Source organism: Ascaphus truei, chromosome 15, assembly GCF_040206685.1.
Source record: "Ascaphus truei isolate aAscTru1 chromosome 15, aAscTru1.hap1, whole genome shotgun sequence".
In the NCBI taxonomy this organism is placed as follows: Eukaryota; Metazoa; Chordata; class Amphibia; order Anura; family Ascaphidae; genus Ascaphus; species Ascaphus truei.
This window is the reverse complement of record NC_134497.1, coordinates 41,513,395-41,536,180: the sequence shown is the minus strand read 5'-3', so window position 1 is coordinate 41,536,180 and position 22,786 is coordinate 41,513,395. Positions and strand designations below refer to the sequence as shown.

The 22,786-nt window shown below is 48.4% G+C and overlaps 2 protein-coding genes across 2 annotated transcripts in view; both read left to right on the top strand.

Moving 5' to 3' along the window:
- The window catches only part of LOC142466378 (uncharacterized), a 25,490-nt gene extending 6,516 nt beyond the window's left edge, over positions 1 to 18,974 (top strand). The window contains exons 3-4 of the mRNA XM_075571234.1: positions 318 to 508; positions 17,334 to 18,974. Of these exons, the coding sequence (XP_075427349.1) occupies positions 318 to 508; positions 17,334 to 18,697 (1,555 nt within the window). The 3' untranslated portion in view covers positions 18,698 to 18,974. The remainder of the gene's footprint in view (positions 1 to 317; positions 509 to 17,333) is intronic.
- The window catches only part of LOC142466862 (uncharacterized), a 112,668-nt gene that overhangs the window by 3,999 nt on the left and 85,883 nt on the right, over positions 1 to 22,786 (top strand). The window lies entirely within an intron of this gene.

Genomic DNA, 22,786 nt, shown 5'->3' with positions numbered 1-22,786 from the left:
TTCTGTTTCTGTTTAGTTCCACCAGAAGAAACTCACCTTTGTGACACTTGTGTCATCTTGTCAGGGATTTTTTAATTACAACAGTGTTTTTTTTTTTTTAAAGTAATAAGAAAGTAGTCACTGGTGTGGCCTGTGACTCCCATTCTTTTCAAACTGTGGGTACATACAAGTGAGCCATCGTATATACATTACTCTCCATTAACTTCTGTTCACCTCAGAAAAGACAAGTCACATTATTAACAACTTGTATCTTTTTTCAGCTCTTCCTTTATAAAATAGACATTACTTTGAGACCTCACTAATTGTCCCAATTTTAGGTTTATAAATTATGCGAGAAACGAGGAAGAACAGAACCTTGTGGCGTTGCAGGACCCCAGGAAAATCTACTACAGAACCTGCACAGACCTCCCCCCACACACAGGGCTCCTGGTCTGGTATGGAGATGAATATGGGAAAGAGCTTGGTATGAAGTGGGGTACGCTGTGGAAAAGTAACGCGCCAGCACTAGGTAATCAGGAATATGTGTGTTGTGTGGTTTTTACATCTCTGTTGTCTTATTATTGATGTTGAATTGCAAATATTGATAGATCTGCATACACCATTACGGGTCAACTAGAACTTAATATCACTAACCCTGACTTGAGTCAAAGGGCTGGATACATCAAGCTGCGGTAATCAAAAATGCCATATTACCGCGCATATAAAAGTGCCTTATTATTAGTGTGCAATTAATCAGCACTTTTTATTGGACCAGTTAAAAGCATCGGATCTGATAAAAAAACCAGAAAGAGGTAAAAAAAAGACACAGCACTACTTCCATGCAGAGTGAATAATTATCAAAACGAGATCAAGCTTGATAAAGAGATAAGGCTTGAAACGCGTAGGTGTGGGGCCTCCTGCCTGTGTATGTTTTTCATGATCCAATAAATTAGTATCATTTTTTTCCCACTATGGGAACGCTCTCATTTTGATCATTATTCACTTTGCATGGAAGTATTGCTGTGTCTTTTTTACCTCTTTTTGTGCCTGATGAAAGACTGAAGCACTCCTGTACCTGTAATGGTATATGGGATATACCTCAAGGACTCGCATATAGTGCATCATCCCTGGGCGATGATCCCACGTCCTAGGGCCTAGGACGAGGGATCATCGCCCAAGGATGCTGCACTATACGTGAGTCCTTGAGGTATATCTCATATACCATTCAAGATATTATAACACAATATAACCGGCACCTAGATAAATAAATCCATACAACACCTAAAGGTGATCTCTGACCAAATATCAGTCCAGTCCTTAGTGTCCAATCAATATCCAGATAGATCATGAATGATGTCTCATAACATGTGGAAGAGAACATAAAGAAAAATCATAGTGTAACATTGACATACACACCACTATCCATCAATCCAACAGACCTATGACTAGACCCAACAACACACAAACACACATACAACACAGAATAGCTGAAAAGCTGGTGCTATTTAATAGTAAAAATAAAGAACCATTAAAAAAGACAAAACAATTGTCTAAAAAATAGAGAACATAGGCTGTGGAGATCCCATCCGATAGATGTAAAATTGGAATTCAAGGGAGTTGTAAGACAGCATTTATTATCAACTTAATCTCTCCCTCTGTGCTGGATCCCAAATGAAACTCCTTATTGTACTTCCAGAGCTCAGACGCCGCCGTCACGCTCACTGCTGCTCCGATCGCAGACCCGCTGGTCTCGTCGCATTCAGATGACGTCACTCACATGCGCACCGTCGCTAGAAGTTCCAATAGCTGTCTGTACTTTCGGCACTATACTAGAACAGCTCCCTTGGCCAAACTATGCTCGATACAGGGATGAGGCTGCAGAATACCAGCACCAATGCTCTCAATAGTCAAAGGACCACCCTACGCATTTTGTGACGCCAATCACTTCATCAGGGGCTTGATGGGTACTTCAGTATACTCATATACTCATAAGGACAATGTTAAAACAATGATTAAATAAATCGATAATTATACTAATAATCAAAACCAGTAAATGGTTTTCTGCAACAAAACATACATAAAACTAAACACATAGGGCCTTATTCAGAAAGCCTTGATAAGGCCCTTTTCGAGCACTTATCGACCAAAATGGCTACTCGTATTCAGATAGCCTCGATAAGTGCTCGATAACAGCCTGTATCAACGCAAAATTTTATCACCAACCGAAATTCGCCAATTGGGCGGCGATCAGCCGTTTATCGACCATTTTCGGAGGGATGATAAACTCGCGCGATTCAGAGACCCGCGAGTCGGCTGTCGCAGCATATCGCAGCCCATCGCAGCCCTAAAAGGCGGTCTTCTCCCCAAATCCAATTCACCTCAAACTTTTGGTAAATTGGTGGGGAGATGGCCTCGATGAGCTGCGATGTGTCGGGACTTAGAAAAAATCAGGCCCTTTTCCTGCCTTGGATTGATGCCGGTGGTCTCCGGAGCTGATAGCCATTAATAGCAGCTCCGGACCCCCGCGGCATGCATCCAATGCAGGAAAAATGCATGTACAGCAACTTCATTACCTTAGTGGCTAACCGCTAAGGCAATGAAGGGGTTAAACACCCGTGCCAGGCTTACAGTAAAGACATACAATACAATAATGTGGCTAGCGAGGGTGGGTGAAGGGGGAATTTGGCCCTTAGTGGCTGTTTAGGCCTTGCGGGGAGGTTGCGGGGGGATTTAACCCCTTCATTAACTTAATACCGCTAAGGTAATAAAGGGATTAACCCAACCGCTACCCCCCACAAGGTCTAAACACCCATCCTTAGGGCTAATACCCCCTTCAAACATCCGTGAGGCCTAAGCACCCACCCCGGACTGACTATACCCACCCTATACCCATTGAGTAGTATAGTGGTACATCATACCCATATAATAATAATATGGGCATGATAAGCCTCTATAGCACTCAATGGGCACCCTAATGACAATACATTAATACACAAGAAACACAATAATAAAACCTAACTAAACTAAAAAAAACACACTTCACTAAATTAAAACAGTAGCCAGCTAATCCAATCAATACAAGCAGTAACAACACCAACAATTAATTAAAGCTGCAGTTCAGTCAATATCCTGCATGTGTGTTTTTTTTAATAAATCAGTTCTGTAGTAAGAAAAAATACTTTTAGCATTTTCTGTTTTTAAAAAAACAACTTTGACAGACCAATTTTCTTGAATTCTATTTTAAACAGCCATTTGCTAAGGCACTGCCCCTTCATGTCCTGTCACAAGCTCTGGCACACCCCTCTGTCAGCCCTGCCCTCCCTCTAGCACTTGTCAGTGCAGGAATGCTCATGAATATTCATGAGCTTCCACTGCCAGTCAAGCAGATTATAAACAAATCCCAGCTTTTAATATGTCACCAAATTTCGACCTATCAATACATGGAAAACGAATTGACCTGCAGCTATACTGTTCTTTAGCTAATTAGAGATTGCACACATGAAACTATTGAAGTAAAAAAATAAATGTAAAAAAAAAAAAAAAAAGACTGAACTGCAGCTTTAATTAAACCATTACCCAATCAAACCAATTAATTCCTAAACCAACTCAAAATGAATAGTAACACTAAGCAAACCAAACAATGAAGTACTACAACATTAATGAATGTAACCATTAAAAGACAAAGAAATAAATTAAAACAATCTCTGAAGTAACCATAAAACTCATTAGCTAAAATAATATAACATTAAGTACAAGTGAACACCAATCGCAAACCTTTTATTACATTAAGCAGGAAAAACACAAACAATGACATCCACATAAAAAACTGGCATTAAAAAAAGCAAATGCAATAACAAGCGAGAAATGCCCCCCAAATATTGGCATAATAATGTATTAATCTGTACCCTACAGATGAATATATTATCAGTCAATGTGCCTCTCTCAAAAAATAAAAAAACACATCCAAAGATTAAACATGTAAAAAGAGACATTTACAAACATTAAATATATTACTTACCATTAGAAGCGGTAGCCCTCCGACTCCCGGGGAAACAGGAAGCTCACGTACCTTGAAGGCCTCCAACAGCATCCGATGCCATCCACCATGAAGATCCGGATCAGGTACCCAAATCTTCTTTTTTCTTTCTTTAATCACCTTCTTCTATCTTCATCTGTAACCATTTCTTGTTCTTCTTCTTTATCTTCTTTCTTCATCTGTCAATCCAAAATACCCCATGTTAAATCCCAGCCGATGCTGTCTCGTCGGCTTCTTGGGCTCAAATGAGGCGTCACGGCCTTAAATAGAGCTTGTGACGTCACATTTAGCCTTAAAATGGTTAACAGCCACCTGATTGGCTGTTAAAACCATGTTCCGACTTAATTTCTTTTTTTTGGACATGACGTCACTTAAAGGGAATGATGCCAGCCAATCAGAATGGCTGTGCTTCATTTGCCTTTAAGATGACGTCACGAAGCGGTGTCACGTGGTATTTCAGCCAATCTGATCGTGGGAACCAATTCCACACTCTGGCTAAAATACCTTGTGACACAGCGGGCCATCTTGGATTTAGTGACGTCATGTTAAAGGCAAATTAAGCACATCCATTCTGATTGGCTGGCATCATTAATGTTTATTAAAATATTTATTGATATACATTTCTTTAATAGTGTAGAGGTGCAGGGGGTCTCCGGAGCTGAACCACGTTGGTTTTATGTCCGGGGACCCCCTCTTCCCGAGATACAGGCACCTTTTATGGGGTGCCGGTATCCCTCTGCATTGAAATGTCCCGCGTAACGTGACCGGGACATTTCCTTGCATACTAGATACCGGCACCCCATAAAGGGGCCTGTATCTCGGGAAGCAGGGGGTCCCCGGACATAAAACCAACGTGGTTCAGCTCCGGAGACCCCCTGCACCTCTACAACACTATTAAAGAAATGTATATTAAAATAAATAATTTCGGGTGACATTTCCGCTGTGAGAGGCGGCTCTCTCAGAGCCGCTCTCTCTACAGCAGAAATGAATCGCCGATTCAGGCCTTTTCAGAGGGTTGATGCTATCGCTGGCAGCAACTCGCCCGTTTTGGGAATTTTGCTATCACTGGTAATCGAGCCTTTCTGAACCCGAGATAGAGTCTGTGTAAGTTCCTCCTCAGGATACTGCCTCTTTAAAATTTGGCTTTGAGCTCGTTCGCCTGAGACACAAATGCATCATCACTAGAACAATTGCACTCAGGAGAACGAACTGTCCCCTGGGGATGTTTCTCAGCCATTGAGCAATCAGTTCTCTGTTGCGCTCTTGGATTCTAGGGCTCAGCACTGCCGCGCACGCACGGACACTTTACTATTGAGGGAGTCTCTGTATCACCACTACACGCGATGCGCATTCGCAAGTATGACGCGCTGCGTGTCATCACGCAGCGACGTCACTCGCGGTCGCGTCAGACAAGAGGTGGCTGCAACAGAGCCTACTCAAGACATGCTAGATAGTGTTCCAAGATGGCGGTGCGTTCCACAGCTCTGATTGCGTGTCACTGTCTCCACATGTCTGCCTTCGCGGTCTTTTGGGTCCTGCACGGGTGAGTTCTATTATGATAATTGGTTTGGGTATATATGTATGTTCACTGGCACTCTTTCATTGCACATCTCTGAGGAAGGTCACATGTAGCTGACCGAAACGTTGGATGTAGTGCCATTGATTTTTTTCTACTATCAATACAGTTGTTTCACTACTTGGCTGTGTGCTGTCTCTCCCTTCCGGATGAATATCTTGTACTGTATCTCTCTCTCTTTCTCTCTCATCCTCTCTTTCTTTCTCTCTCTCTCTCTCTCTCTCTCTATTTCTCCCTCTTTATTTCTCTCTCTCTCTTTCTCTCTCTTTCTCTCTTTCTTTCTCTCTCTTCCTTTCTCTTCCTTTCTTCTTTCTTTTCCCTCCCCCCCCCCCCACAACTGGTGTACTTCAAATATATAAAAAAACATTTATTTAACACATCAACACAAAAATATATATGTAATCAATGGTCTCCCTATAAAAAGGTCCCACAAATGACTCCACTGTTAGAGCTGAAATGCCCACTTACCAGATGGAAGTGGTAGTAGGCAGTGGACAAATCATCTGTGGCACAAATACTCCAGGCTGGTCTGCTTAGCTGAAATGGTATCTTTAGGAGTGGCGAGACAGTGGGACCAGCGGGACCACCCTACGCGTTTCGAAAGGCATTGCTTTCTTCGTCAGGGTTACACTTATCCAAGCCACAAATTACTAAAGTGTACCAGCACAGACAGTCATTCTTGACCAAAAACTCACTCCTTAATTGAATGACTGAATCAAAATATCAGCTCAGTCACCCAAATAGTAAATTACCATTAAACCAGCAATATTGACTGTAATAAACTTTGCATATATACACTACCAGCAATCTCAATACTTCTACAAGTCTGAAAGAATTAACTATTCCAAAACTTAGCTGACCAAGAAGGCTCCAAGGTCAAAATCAATATTAAGACCATTGGGAGATAATGTTTTTTATTCATATATCCAATATGATTCACGCTTGCTGATCCCATTTAATCTGTCACCCCTTCTCCAATTTCCTGGGTATGTTTTAATAGCATGACACAAGACCCTTAGGGTTTTGTTGGGGATGAACTAGAAAATGATGTGACCCCACTTTGAGTAGTGGGACCTCTCCTGATGTTATAAACATGCTCATAGATGCGTCTCTGATACGACCTCCCTGTGCAGCCAACATATTGCAGCCCACAGGGACATTGTAGCAGATAGATGTTAAATACGGAGTGACAATCAATATAGGAACGAATATTATATGTCTGATGCGTAACATACATGTACATATGGATGTAAACATTACTTAATCTTTGCTGTATTTACAAGCTGTACACACCGCATAGGTGGAAAAAAAAAACCTTTTCGGGATGCCACACCTAATTGGCCAATGTTTACACAAAACCTGCCTGATTTCAGGGGCCATAGAATTATTCTGCATGATCAAAGAAACAGAGTTATTGAAACCATATCTATTCTGTCCTTTCTATACTCCAAATGACTGGATCTTTCAATCTCTTTTACCTGCAATAAAGTCTAAGAAAGCAACTCTTCAGGGTACTGCCTTTCCAATAATTTGGCTTTTAGATCGTTCGCCTGAGACTCAAACGCCTCATCACTTGAGCAATTACATCTCAGGCGAACGAACTGTCCCTTAGGGATATTGCGTAACCACGCAGGGTTATGATGACTACTGGCCATAACATACTGTAGTTGTTGGCCTGCACAGACTTGAAATAGGTCTTGGTTTGAATTCAGTTATCTATAGATGTAATGTTTAAATCTAAAAAATTAATAGAATTGCAATCAAAGTGACATGTAAACTTAAGATTCATGTGATTAGTGTTAAGATATGTAATAAAAGTGTGCAACAAATCAATACTACCATTCCAAATAAACAAAATATCATCTATAAAGCGGAGCCAGAGCACTAGGTTTGCACCGAGGGGGCAGTTGTTCCAAATATACCTGTCCTCCCATTGCCCCATAAACAGATTGGCATAACTCGGTGCAAACCTAATCCCATGGCTGTTCCGCAAACCTGCACATTTTTTTAAATGAAAACAAAAATAATTATGTGTTAAAATTAAATTAATTGAATCCAAAAGAAAATCTTTCAAAATTTGTGACATATTATTGTCCATATCTAACATGTGGCGTATAGCCTGGCACCCAGGGTGTGGTCAATCACTGTGTACAAAGATGTTACGTCACCAGTGACCCATACATACCCCGGACGCCATACCACATCACGCAAAGCTTGTAAAACGTGAGTGGTATCACGTAGATAGGACTTTAAATGAGAAACATGTGGCTGCAAATTAAAATCTATAATTGTACCAAATTTGAAGATAACGAACCAATCCTAGATATTATGGGTCTACCGGGAGGTTCTTGTAAATTCTTATGAATATTAGGAATTGTGATAAACATAGGGATACGAGGATGGTTGATATTCAAAAAAATAATATTCTTCCTGTGTGATGGCCTGACTTGCCAACCCTCGATCTAATAATAAAATCAGTTCAGCGTGATGTTTAGGTGTGGGGTTAGCAGACAGAGGGAGGTAAGTGGCAGTGTCACCAAGTAATCTTTCAGATTCTTTGATGTAAAAATCTTTGTCCATTAGCACTACAAATGGGCCGCGAATTTGGTTTTGGAACTTTGGAGTCGATCTTTTTTAATTTATGTTGAGGATGGTGTTTATTCCGACTGGTAGAGCGCTGTTTTTTACCCTCACGCACCTTTCTGTTATTAGTTGACTCATTGGAATATTTATTCCAATTCCTATAACTTCCTGACGCGTAGTCAATTTTATCCCTAAATTTTTTTTCTATTTCGTTAAAACTATATCACTCTCCATCTTGTCCAATCTCTTCTTAATTTCAGGCTCTAGTACAAATAATTCCCTATTGCCTTTGAATGGATCAAGTTGGACCTGGATTTCAGAACATTTTTGATCCCATATGACCAATGACTGTCTGCGATGGGACACCAGCAATTCCAATAATGCCATGGAACATTGATCAAGGATCTTGTTCCAGTAAAACATAAATGTATCATTATTCAAATCAATAGTGGGCATTTGAAAAATTCTCAAGCCACGTGGGATACGTTTATATTCAATGTCCTTAGTAAGGGCTGTGGCCTCCCACAGTTGCCTAGTCTCACTGACTAGCAACATTCTAGTAGTTGTATTAACGGGCGAAAATCACTTGTATTAGCTTCTGATATAGAGACCGGGACTGGATAATCAAATATTTGATCAGCATTAAAATGACGATGTGATCTTGCATGGAATAATGAATCCATAGCCTATATATATACCACCTTGAGAAAGGTACAACTGGGGAACCGAAACATCAGTTTTTGTGTCTTCTATCAAATATAGAAAATTTATGATTTACTTACCTGCGTGCTGTCCCTTGATGTCGTGTTGCAACCGGTATCGTATGGTCTGTTATTGCTTTATGGGATAAGCACCAAAACGTATTTACTTGCAAATGGTGTGCCGGCTGTGCACTGGATTCTATATGTATGTATATATATATATATGTATGTATGTATATATATATATATATATATATATATATATATATATATATATATATAGTTATACGTTACCGTTCCAAGGATTGGTAAACAAGAGACAGCACTCAGTGTTGAAAATCAAAGTGTATTAGTGAAAGCAAAAATACATCCAGAAACCCAACGGTTTTTTTTTTTTTTTTTTTTTTTTGTATCCCCCTGAGGAAGGTCCCATTCTGTAGGACCGAAACGTTGGGTTTCTGGATGTATTTTTGCTTTCACTAATACACTTGGATTTTCAACACTGAGTGCTGTCTCTTGTTTACCAATCCTTGGAACGGTAACGTATAACTACATTCTCTATATGGGACGTGCACCTGTGGCTTACCAGCACCTATTGGAGTGCCAACTGCCTTATCTGACTATATATATATATATATATATCTACTATATATTTCTGAAAGCACTGCATGTCTGCATGGCCTGTGTCCCTAGCGGCAATCTCATTGGTCCCTTGGGCCGCCCGCCCCCGCACACCTCTCATTGGCCTCACACACTCACACCACCCCCTTGGCCCGCCCCCCACACCTCTCATTGGCCTGAGGCGGAGTGACGGGCCAAAGGGGCGGACACACACACACATATACACACACACACACACCTCTCTCTCTCTCTCTCTCTGTCCTCTCCCCCCCCCCATCACACTCACCACCCCACCTCCCCGGTGCTCCACTCCCTCCCTGGCGGGGGGACACGCGGCCACCTAAGAGGCGCCCGGAAGCCGCTCCACTCACCTCCCTCCCGCTCCACTCCCTCCCGCTCCACTTACCTCCCTCCCGCTCCACTCCCGCTCCACTCACCTCCCTCCCGCTCCACTCCCTCCCGCTCCACTCACCTCCCTCCCGCTCCACTCCCTCCCACTCCACTCACCTCCCTCCCGCTCCACTCCCTCCCGCTCCACTCACCTCCCTCCCGCTCCACTCCCTCCCGCTCCACTCACCTCCCTCCCTCCCACTCCATTCCCTCCCCGGCGGGGGCACACGCGGCCACCTAATAGGTGCCAGGAAGCCGCTCCACTCCCTCCCGCTCCACTCACCTCCCTCCCGCTCCACTCCCTCTCCACTCACCTCCCTCCCGCTACACTCACCTCCCTCCCGCTACACTCACCTCCCTCACACTCCACTCACCTCCCGCTCCACTCCCCTCCCTCCTGCTACACTCACCTCCCTCCCGCTACACTCACCTCCCGCTCCACTCACCTCCCTCCCACTCCATTCCCTCCCGCTCCACTCCCTCCTGCTCCACTCCCTCCCTGGCGGGGGGACACGCGGCCACCTAAGAGGCGCCCGGAAGCCGCTCCACTCACCTCCCGCTCCACTCACCTCCCTCCCGCTCCACTCCCTCCCGCTCCACTCACCTCCCTCCCGCTCCACTCCCTCCCGCTCCACTCACCTCCCTCCTGCTCCACTCACCTCCCGCTCCACTCCCTCCCCGGCGGGGGAACACGCGGCCACCTAAGACGCGCCCGGAAGCCGCTCCACTCCCTCCCGCTCCACTCACCTCCCTCCCGCTCCACTCCATCCCGCACTCACCTCCCTCCCACTCCACTCACCTCCCGCTCCAGTCCCTCCCGCTCTCACCTCCCTCCCGCTCTCACCTCCCTCCCGCGCTCCACTCCCTCCCCGGCGGGGGGACACGCGGCCACCTAAGAGGCGCCCGGAAGCCGCTCCACTCCCTCCTGCTCCACTCACCTCCCTCCCGATCCACTCCCTCCCGCACTCACCTCCCTCCCGCTCCAGTCCCTCCCGCTCTCACCTCCCTCCCGCTCTCACCTCCCTCCCGCTCTCACCTCCCTCCCGCTCTCACCTCCCTCCCGCTCTCACCTCCCTCCCGCACTCACCTCCCTCCCGCACTCACCTCCCTCCCGCAATCACCTCCCTCCCGCACTCACCTCCCTCCCGCACTCACCTCCCTCCCGCACTCACCTCCCTCCCGCACTCACCTCCCTCCCGCACTCACCTTCCTCCCGCACTCACCTCCCTCCCGCACTCACCTCCCTCCCGCTCTCACCTCCCTCCCGCTCTCACCTCCCTCCCGCTCTCACCTCCCTCCCGCTCTCACCTCCCTCCCGCACTCACCTCCCTCCCCGGCGGGGGGCCACGCGGCACCTAAGATGGCGGCGCCCCGAAGGACCCCCTTCCTCCCTCGCGGACTAACTAAGATGGCGGCGCACGGAAGGATAGGTGACGTGTGTGTGTGTCTCACTGTGTGTGTGTGTGTGTCACTGTGTGTGTGTGTCTCACTGTGTGTGTCACTGTGTGTCTCTCACTGGTAGTGTGTGTGTCTCACTGTGTGTGTGTGTGTGTCTCTCACTGTGTGTGTGTGTGTGTGTGTGTGTGTGTGTGTGTGTCTCACTGTGTGTGTGTGTGTCTCACTGTGTGTGTGTGTGTCAGTGTGTGTGTGTCTCACTGTGTGTGTGTGTGTCTCTCACTGTGTGTGTGTGTGTCTCACTGTGTGTGTGTGTGTGTGTGTGTCTCACTGTGTGTGTGTGTGTGTGTGTCTCACTGTGTGTGTGTGTGTGTGTCTCACTGTGTGTGTGTCTCACTGTGTGTGTGTCTCACTGTGTGTGTGTCTCACTGTGTGTGTGTCTCACTGTGTGTGTGTGTGTGTGTGTGTGTCTCACTGTGTGTGTGTGTGTGTCTCACTGTGTGTGTGTGTGTGTCACTGTGTGTGTGTGTGTCACTGTGTGTGTGTCACTGTGTGTGTGTGACACTGTGTGTGTGACACTGTGTGTCTGTGTCACATGGGGGGGGGCAGGAGGGGAGAGAGAGGGGGAGCGGAGAAACATACAGGGGGAGTGGAGAGGAGAGACCCGGAAATTTTAACCAACCCACCCCCTCCTGTCCACTGTCCCCCCCCCCCCTCCTCCTCCCGTCCGCTCTCCCCCCCCTCCTCCTCCCGTCCGCTCTCCCCCCCCCCCTCCTCCTCCCGTCCGCTCTCCCTCCCCCCTCCTCCTCCTGTCCGCTCTCCCCCCCCCCTCCTCCTCCTGTCCGCTCTCCCCCCCTCCTCCTCCCGTCCGCTCTCCCCCCCCCTCCTCCTCCCGTCCGCTCTCCCCCCCCTCCTCCTCCCGTCCGCTCTCCCCCCCCTCCTCCCGTCCGCTCTCCCCCCCCTCCTCCTCCTCCCGTCCGCTCTCCCCCCCCCTCCTCCTCCCGTCCGCTCTCCTCCCCCCTCCTCCTCCCGTCCGCTCTCCTCCCCCCTCCTCCTCCCGTCCGCTCTCCCCCCCCTCCTCCCGTCCGCTCTCCCCCCCCTCCTCCTCCTCCCGTCCGCTCTCCCCCCCTCCTCCTCCCCTCTGCTCTCCCCCCCTCCTCCTCCCGTCCGCTCTCCCCCCCCCTCCTCCTCCCGTCCGCTCTCCTCCCCCTCCTCCTCCCGTCCGCTCTCCTCCCGTCCGCTCTCCTCCCGTCCGCTCTCCTCCCGTCCGCTCTCCCCCCCTCCTCCTCCCGTCCGCTCCCCCCCCCCTCCTCCTCCCGTCCGCTTTCCCCCCCCCTCCTCCTCCCGTCCGCTCTCCCCCCCTCCTCCTCCCGTCCGCTCTCCCCCCCTCCTCCTCCCGTCCGCTCTTCCCCCCTCCTCCTCCCGTCCGCTCTTCCCCCCCCCTCCTCCCGTCCGCTCTCCCCCCCCTCCTCCCGTCCGCTCCCCCCCCCTCCTCCTCCCGTTTGCTCTCCCTCCCCCCTCCTCCTCCCGTCCGCTCTACCCCCCCCTACACCCGTCCGCTCTCCCCCCCTCCTCCTCCCGTCCGCTCTCCCCCCCCTCCTCCTCCCGTCCGCTCTCCTCCCGTCCGCTCTCCCCCCCCCCTCCTCCTCCCGTCCGCTCTTCTCCCCCCTCCTCCTCCCGTCCGCTCTCCCCCCCCTCCTCCTCCCGTCCGCTCTCCCCCCCCCTCCTCCTCCCGTCCTCTCTCCCCCCTCCTCCTCCTGTCCGCTCCCCCCCCTCCTCCTCCCGTCCGCTCTCCCCCCCCTCCTCCCGTCCGCTCTCCCCCCCTCCTCCCGTCCGCTCTCCCCCCCCCTCCTCCTCCCGTTCCCTCTCCCCCCCCTCCTCCTCCGTCCGCTCTCTCCCCCCCCTCCTCCTCCCGTCCGCTCTCCCCCCCCCTCCTCCTCCCGTCCGCTCTCCCCCCCTCCTCCTCCCGTCCGCTCTCCCCCCCCTCCTCCTCCCGTCCGCTCTCCCCCCCTCCTCCTCCCTCTGCATTCCCCCCTCCTCTCCCCTCCGCTCTCCCCCCTCCTCCTCCCCTCCTACCCTATGCTCTCCCCCCCCCTCCTCCCCTCCGCTCTCCCCTCCTCTCCCCCCCTCCCCCTCCTCCCCTCCGCTCTCCCCCCCCTCCTCCCTCTGCTCTCCCCTCCTCTCCCCCCCTCCTCCCTCCGCTCTCCCCCCTCCTCCTCCCCTCCGCTCCCCCCCCTCCTCCCCTCCGCTCTCCCCCCCTCCTCCCCTCCGCTCCCCCCCTCCTCCCCTCCGCTCTCCCCCCTCCTCCACTCCCCCCCTCCTCCTCCACTAACCCCCCTCCTCCCCTCCGCTCTGCCCTCCGCTCTCCCCTCCGCTCTCCCCCCCTCCTCCCCTCCGCTCTCCCCCTCCTCCCCTCCGCTCTCCCCCCGCTCTCCCCCCCGCTCTCCCCCCGCTCTCCCCCCCTCCTCCCCTCCGCTCTCCCCCCCCCCTCTGCACTCCTCCCCTCCGCTCTCCCCCCCCTCCTCCCCTCCGCTCTCCTCCCCCCTCCTCCCCTCTGCTCTCCCCCCTCCTCCCCTCCGCTCTCCCCCCTCCTCCCCTCCGCTCTCCCCCCCTCCTCCCCTCCGCTCTCCTCCCCTTCGCTCTCCCCCCTCCTCCCCTCGCTCTCTCCCCCCTCCTCCCCTCCGCTCTCCCCCCCTCCTCCCCTCCGCTCTCCCCCCTCCTCCCTCCGCTCTCCCCCCCTCCTCCCCTCCGCTCTCCCCCCCTCCTCCCCTCCGCTCTCCCCCCCCTCCTGCCCTCCGCTCTCCCCCCGCCCTCCCCTCCGCTCTCCCCCCGCCCTCCCCTCCGCTCTCCCCTCCGCTCTCCCCCCGCCCTCCCCTCCGCTCTCCCTCCGCTCTCCCCTCCGCCCTCCCGTCCGCTCTCCCCCTCCTCCTAGCGGGAAATTTAACTCACGGGCAACGCCGGGTCTCTCAGCTAGTATATATATATATATATATATATATATATATATATTTATTTTTTTCTGGTATTTCTGCGTTTTGACCACTATTCTAGCCGCGTTCGCGCAATCCGGCACTGGGCAGCCACACACAGTTGATCTGTTTTAATTTAATGGTTTCTTGTTTCTTTGGATGCAATTCTTCACGTATCCGCCATATGGCAGAAGTTAATGAATTATAATTTGGTTGCTATTTTTTGCGTATCCGCCAGGTGGCAGAAATGAATGAATTTAATGAATTGAATTGTAATGTGCATGGTACTTTGCTACTTTGTAAGGGTGCAGGTGTTTATAACAGATAGCACCCACGTCTATACTGGTACATACTTACAGTGGCCCATTGTGAATTAACCTTGATTTTTCGAAGACGTTATCAAATTCGGCATTCTTAATAAAAAGCTTTAAATACTCAATGTGTGCCTTTTTTTTACATTCTTTCCCCGCACAATTGCTGAGTGGACATTATGGCTACACCACAGATGTATAAAAAACCTGACTGTAGTTGTGCATTTTTAATATATTCTGCAAAAAATGCTGCAGCAGATAAGATGGCGACTGTATCTGAAATATATGAATATTTAATTTCGAACTACGATTTTTACAAGTTTTCACCAGACGTTCATGGTGGAAGCGTGCGATAAGAAAAACCTTAAGTAACGATCACTGTTTTTTTCGCATTACGGAGAGATTTGCGGGTATTTTGGTGTCATGCCAGAATTTCACAGTATGTTTGATCATGGCAATTTCAAAAGAAGAAAGGTCGGTTTTAACCCATATAAGAATCGTGAATCCCAATCCAGCAATGTGCCAGCACCAGCACCGGCCGGTCCGACCGTCAGTGATAACCTGGTGAACAGCAATCCTTTGTACCTGTCCCCGCCAGAATACCTGGAAAATATCCATCCTGAGCATGATTTCGTGTACAGGTACCAGCAAGCTTGCATTTACCAGTACCAAAATGATTTTCAGCTTCATCAGCTGTCAAATACAAGTGTACCAGGCCAGCTGTCACCTGTCAACTATAATGCAGACTTGAGGAGTCACAGTGAGTCATCACCACCCGTTTGGCAAAGTTTATAATGAAGGTAAATATACAGTATAGTAATGTACTACACTGTATTACACTATACTGAACTGTACATGACAGTATTACTGTAAGTTTGGAGCTGCAATTCAAGCTGCCGTGTGTCAAAACAATTTTTTAAACAATACTGTATGTGCATCAATACAATACTGTATGCGAGTTGAGGGGATGTTTCTCTGTTGAGTGCACTTTGAAGAATGATTTGATTGGCCGTCGACGTACGTGATGTTGCTGCAGCTTAAAAATGTAGGGAGAGGGTGAGGCTGAAGAGTCAGAGCCAATCAGAAGTTTGTTCTCATCCTACAGACACAGATGTAGGATATTGCTTGAACGGCTGTGTTACAGGTCATACAATGTTTTGATCCCCACACCCCCAAATAAAAATCACAGTACTACAGTATGCCACCCACCTCAGAAAGAACGTACATGACTAGTGTAGAATTAAAAAGCAACAGTACTGTTTGATTCTCATAATATCCATAATTGCTATGCAAGCCCATGTCGATAACCAAAAAAAAATAAAAATGTTATGTATATTTTTAAAACTTGAATTAACTTCTAAATGAATGGGAAGTTATACACGCATGCGCATTAATAATCAACAAGGTCCCAGGTCAGAAAGAGAATTACCCGCAGGCGCAGAACTGTGAGAGCAGGCTCGGGAAGATTAAAGAAAGCCACAAAGCCAACCATTTGAAAATGAATAGTTTGTGAGAGGGGGTGTCGATAAGAAGTTTAAATCCTTGAGCCTTGTGTGTGTGCGGGGGTGAGGGGGGGAGCTGTATGAAGGATTACCTGTAAAGCTAATAGTTCCAGCACGCTCTGACTATAGGAAAAGTAGCAACAAGTGGGAAATGCCAAATCAAATGAATATTTAATAAATGCACAAGTTAAATACAAGGAGCAAAGTGTCACCAACACAATAGAACAAAACACTAAAAAATAGAAAAAACTGGGAAAATGTGGAAGTGAAGAAAAAAAAGGGTGGGGGGTGTACACAATGGGGGATAAACAGGGGCAACGTTTCGGGGACAAGCCCCTTCCTCAGGCCTGTTACCCCTTGTCCCAAAGGAAAAAGAGGTATTTCCCTTACCCCAGTACCCCTAAAACAGTGAACAAAATAAGCCCTAATTAACTAAGCAACACAATATAATCTAACAAGCAAAAAGTGCTAAGGTACACTGTAATGGCAGCAAAGCAGGAGAATGTAAGGTGAGTACACAATAATGCAAAATCAAACCACAGGGTACAGGACTGCAATAGTAGTCCCTAGTTCTCTCCTCTCCTGCTGTAAATGGGGCTTCTGTCACACATTTTGTACTCACCTTAGTGGATTTTTATGACAACAACTCGCGATTGCCCACTTGAGTTTCTCGACGGTATTGCAGACAAAGCTAAAATGCCCTTTTCTGATCCTGACAAAACGATAAACAGAATACAATACTTTAAAAATGTGAAATGAGTGCAAAAGCTGCTACACAAGTGATACTAAAAAATGTGATTGAAAAAAAATATGTGTTTGCAGCGCTAATGCTAAAATGATTTTTTTTTGTATATTATAATACTAAAGTAATTACAGTAGTATAATTTTACATAAAGGACTGGGTCTCAGTCAAGCATAATATCTTCAGGTGTAAAAATGATGTATAATTTTGTATTTTGTTAATGTATGTTGGTATCACCACTGTTCTTCATGTTTTCTTCATTCAGTTTGAATGGGACTGCCAGGGACCCCCACTGTGTTAATCTGATGGGCCATTAGTCTGTCTGCAGAAATGTTACAGAAATGTTGCAGCATTACTGGGGTATTGCCCCAGATTTTCCCAGGCAAGTGTTCGGATACTCGTGGCTGCATCAGTACATCTACAGTTTACTTTCAGTCTGAACTTTATGGGATATGCCAACTTACCTCTCCTTCATGACATTTTGTAAGACAGTTTGAGTAACAGTGACTTTTATTTTGTCTCGTCTAGTACAAAGACAAGCACCAATAATCCACCCATGCCAACACTTCAAGGTTGCTTTTAGCAGTCAGGATTACCTTCTCAAACATCTGAAGTTCAAACACCCAAATGAGTATATGGAAAAGATGAGGACAGAACAATCTTGCAACATTCCAATATATATGACAGAAAATGCATCTTTCAACCAGTCAAGGCAATTAATAAACAATGTAACTGCTTCTCATCCCAAAAGATACATATTAGCAGCTGCACCAGGAAAAGATCATGGAAAAAGTGGGAAGAGCCTGGCTTGGTTATCAGAGCAGAACCTACAGAAGAGGACACAGACCAGGGAGAGACCGCATGTATGTGGGGAATGTGGGAAGAGATTTAATTACTTATCCAGACTGAACACACACATGAGGACACACACAGGGGAAAGACCACATGTATGTGTTGAATGTGGGAAGGGATTTAAAATCTTATCCCACCTGAACACACACATGAGGACACACACAGGGGAGAGACCGCATGTATGTGGGGAATGTGGGAAGGGATTTAGTCGGTTACACCACCTGGACACACACAAGAGGACACACACAGGGGAGAGACCGCATGTATGTGGGGAATGTGGGAAGGGATTTAGTAAGTTACACAGCCTGAACACACACATGAGGACACACACAGGGGAGAGACCGCATGTATGTGGGGAATGTGGGAAGGGATTTATTGAGTTATCCCACCTGAACAAACACAAGAGTACACACACAGGGGAGAGACCGTATGTATGTGGGGAATGTGGGAAGGGATTTAGTCAGTCATCCAGCCTAGACACACACACGAGGAAACACACAGGGGAGAGACCGCATGTATGTGGGGAATGTGGCAAGGGATTTAGTCAGATATCCAGCCTGAACACACACATGAGGACACACACAGGGGAGAGACCGCATGTATGTGGGGAATGTGGGAAGGGATTTAGTCAGTCATCCAGCCTGGGCACACACAAGAGGACACACACAGGGGAGAGACCGCATGTGTGTGGGGAATGTGGGAAGGGATTTAGTGACTTATCCACACTAGTTAGACACAAGAGGACACACACAGGGGAGAGACCGCGTGTATGTGGGGAATGTGGGAAGGGATTTAGTGACTTATCCAGCTTATTCAGACACAAGAGGACACACACAGGGGAGAGACCACATGTATGTGGGGAATGTGGCATGGGATTTAGTCAGTTATTCAGCCTGGATACACACAAGAGGACACACACAGGGGAGAGACCGCATGTATGTGGGGAATGTGGGAAGGGATTTAGTCAGTCATCACATCTCAACACACACAAGAGGACACACACAGGAGAGAGACCTTTCTCTAAAGCCAGGCATGTTTAGGGATAACCAGAGACTAAGACGCTCACATAAGTGCACATGTTTATTTGTGTTACACTAAATCACAATGAAAAGTGACTTTAGTTTATGTTGCATAGAACAAGCATTTTAAAAGGATAAAAAAAATTATAACTTTTTAAATGCAGGTTATTTGTATCATTCTTATTGTAGTTTAATTTAAAGATTTTTTTTTTCTTAATAATGTTTTATATTTCTATGCTGTTGGTTCTAATAAAATGTGCATTCCCCATTATGCTGAAGCTGTCTGTAGCCTCACTTAGCTGTGAATCGGAATAATTTTGCCGCGACCAATTGGCCGCCGACATTAGGCCGCAGACAGACTCTCCGCCACCAGACGCTTCTATTGTAAGTTTTACAGTTGTTCTGTTTTGGGTATGGGGTTAATTTAAGGTGTTTTAGAGCAGCGGTGCTCAAACTGTGGGGCGCATCCCCTTGGGGGGGCGCAAGATTATGTAGGGGGGGCGCGGGCTGCTTGCAGGTAAACCTGGGGGTGGGCAGAGCTGTGCACGGGCAGCCAGAAGCTCCGTGCTGAGGCTGCTGCTGCTTCTATGTGTCTGTGTCTTGCAGAGGGGGCAGGGCTTCTCTCTGCACACAGACAACCCCTCCTCTTCCTGTCTGCTTCCCGCACCAGTTTTCAGCAGCATGGGGGGTTGGGGGATCGGAGCATGTTGCCCCCCCAGGTGAAATTGTGTGTGTGTGTGTGTGTGGAGTGAGTGTGTGTGGGGATTGAGTGTGTGTGTGGGGATTGAGTGTATTTGGGGATTGCGTGTGTGTTTGGGGATTGAGTGTGTGTTTGTGTGGGGATTGTGTGTGTGTGTGGGGGGGATTGAGTTTGTGTGTGGGGGGGTATAGTGTGTCTGTGTGGGGGGGGATAGTGTGTGTGTGTGTGGGGGGGATTGTGTGTGTGTGTGGGGGGAGGATTGTGTGTGTGGGGGGGATAGGGTGTGTGTGTGGGGGGGATTGTGTGTGTGTGTGGGGGGGATTGTGTGTGTGTGTGGGGGGAGGATTGTGTGTGTGTGGGGGGATTGTGTGTGTGTGTGTGTGTGGGGGGGGGTTGAGTGTGTGTGTGTGTGTGTGGGGGGGGGGATTGTGTGTGTGTGTGGGGGGGGGGATTGTGTGTGTGTGTGGGGGAGGATTGTGTGTGTGTGTGTGGGGAGGGGATTGAGTGTGTGTGTGGGGGGGATTGAGTGTGTGTGTGTATGGGGATTGAGTGTGTGTGTGGGGGGGGATTGAGTGTGTGTGGGGGGGATTGAGTGTGTGTATGTGGTGAGCGTGTGTGTATGTGGTGATTGATTGAGAGAGAGAGAGTGTGTGTTGTAATGCAGTGGTGCGCAAACTGGGGGAGCAATTAGGCGCAAGATTATTTAGGGGGGCGCAGGTGGCGTGCGGCGAAAACTGGGTGCGCGGACCAGCAGACGCTGTGCGCGGGAGGACGAAAAAGCTGTGCGCGAGGGGCGGCCAAGAAGATGTGCACGGGCGGGCAGACGAAGATGTGTGCGGGTGGCTGAACAGGATAGTGCAGGTGGCGGCCACGTGATGGTGTGTGTGTGTGCACACGCGCAGGGGCTTCGGAGGTACGGGGAGGAGCACGCCCGAGCACGGTGAAGTCAAATGCCCGTCACCGGTGTCTGCCCTGCAATAGCACTGTGTTCCTGCTCTCCTCCGCTGGCAGCCTGCTTCGCTGCGATCCTCTGCAAGTGAAAGGGTCGGCTGCCACTATATCAATCACACTATGAATGTACAGAAATAATTTAAAAAAAACTGAAAACACAAGATTGAAAATGGAAAAAAATAAATAATAATGTAGGTAGGAGAGTGGATGACAATGGGGATAGCATGCCAAAGAGCAGGGAGGGGAAGGTAGAAACAAAAAGGGGGGGGAGAGGTAAGGGAGGTAGCAAAGAGGTGGATGAATGCCCCCCAAAAGTATTGCCTTTGTGCACGTACGCTCTCCCAAGCTTGGCGCTTGGTGAAACAAACAAAATTGACTTTGAAGTGCGCTCAGCAGCAGTCAATGCACACACACAGCCACACACAAATAGCCCTGATCCACGCTTTCAAAATTATGCAGGACACACTGCGCTCATGCTTGGACAGTTGGTGATGTCACCGCTCTCAGCGGTAGCGTGGACGCAGTCTAATTTCGCAAGCGCGAGCTGTTGAATTATGTAAGTATTTAGACATATTTGGATTTATATTGTATACCGTGTAATAAAGGGTTTTTTTTTTTTTTTCATGTGATTTTGGATACATCAGGCAGGGGGGGCCCGAGAAATTTTATGGATGAAAAGGGGGGCTCGGCATAAAATGTTTGCTCACCCCTGTTTTAGAGTAAGGGGGGGCTTAGGATGTAGGGGGTTTAGGCACTTACTTTAGGGGCGAAGTGGCCAGCGGTGGGGTGAGTCGTGGCGAAACAGCCATGACCAAAAGTCCTAGAGTGTAATGTGAATATTGAGGTGGAGGACAGAGACACCGAATAACGTCCCCAGTGAGGGACATTAATGCAGCTGCCTTTACATACTGTATGTCATGTTCCTTTAATATCTCTAGAGAGCAGCAAGGGCTGACCATCTATTTCACAGGTTACACGTAGACAGGAAAATGCACCTGAGGGGGTTAAGTGTCCCTTTATTAACGACATATACTGCGGCGGCAGCTTTTATTTTAAAACTTCTCGGGGGCGTAGCAGTTGCATTTTCTAAATTCCACACGCTTCATCACATTCATGCCGCATTCATGCCGCAATTGCGCTGCCCAGCACCCAGCTGATCCGCGGTTGATCTGTTTAATTATAATGGTTCGGATTTAATTGGGGGCAATTCTTCGCGTATCCGCCAGGTGGCAGATGTTCATGAATTGTAATGAATTCTAATGTGCTACAGTAATGTATCTACTTGCAGGTGTTTAAAAAAAAAACCACAGTGGTCCGTTGTGAATTGACCTTGGTACTGAAGAAGTTACAATACTGTTTCAATTTAGGTGTTTCATAATAAAAACTAAATGCACAGTATCTTTTTTACATAACTGTACTGAATTTCTCCTGTCCTGCAATGAGTACACCGCCGCAGTTCATGTGTAAAAAGCCATACATTACGTACGCTTATTTAATATGGTCCGCAATTAATGCAGCAGATGATAATATGGCCACAGTTGGTCAAATTTATCAATATTTTATCTAAAATTATGACTTTTACAAATTTTCACCAGATGCTCGTGTGTGGAAGCGTGTAATAAGGAAAAAGTTATGTATCAATCCGTGTTTTTTTCGTATTGCTCCTGGATCCAGAGTTAGAGGAGGGTATTGGTGTGTTACGCCAGATTTTTCCAGTATCTTTGATCATGGAGACTTCAAAAGGTGAAAGGTCATGGTAAAACCAACTAAGATTCGTCAGTCCCAGGCCAGGAATGGAACAGCGCTAGCGCCGCCGGCGCCAGCACCGGCTTCCAATAACGGTCCGACCGTCAGTGAAAACCTGGTGACCGGCAACCCTTGATATATGTCCCCGCCTGGATACCTGTAACCTGAGCCAGATTTCACGTGCAGATACCAGCAAGATTGCATGTACCAAAAAGATTTCCAGCTTCATCAGCTCTCATCTACAGATGTAGCAGGCCCACTGTCACCTGTCAACTACGTGTATAATCAAGAATACGGGACTGGTGGCAGTGGTTCGGCGCCAACCGATTGGCAAAGTCTATGGTGAGGGTACAGTACAGCTGCCGTATTTTATTCTGCTTTTAAAATATCAATACATTACAGCAGCGGCAGCTCTTATTGCAACTTTTGCCGGCGGCAGGTCGGGATCTACTCCGGCTGGCGCCGGGTCTAGACCGCGCACCACCGCGTATTCCTCCGTGCAACCCCCTCCACTCTGCTCGCATTTTAGCCCCCCTTCCCGACCCCGAACCCGGCTCTTGCTCTGCCCCTCTGCTTCCCCGCACCCCCGCTTACCTCACTTTAAACTCCAGGGGTGTCGGGGAAGCCGGGCGCGCACGTGACTGTGACGTCACAGTGACGCCGCGACAAGCCTCGTCACCACGCTTCCCGCACGCATCCTGCCGTGCGGGAAA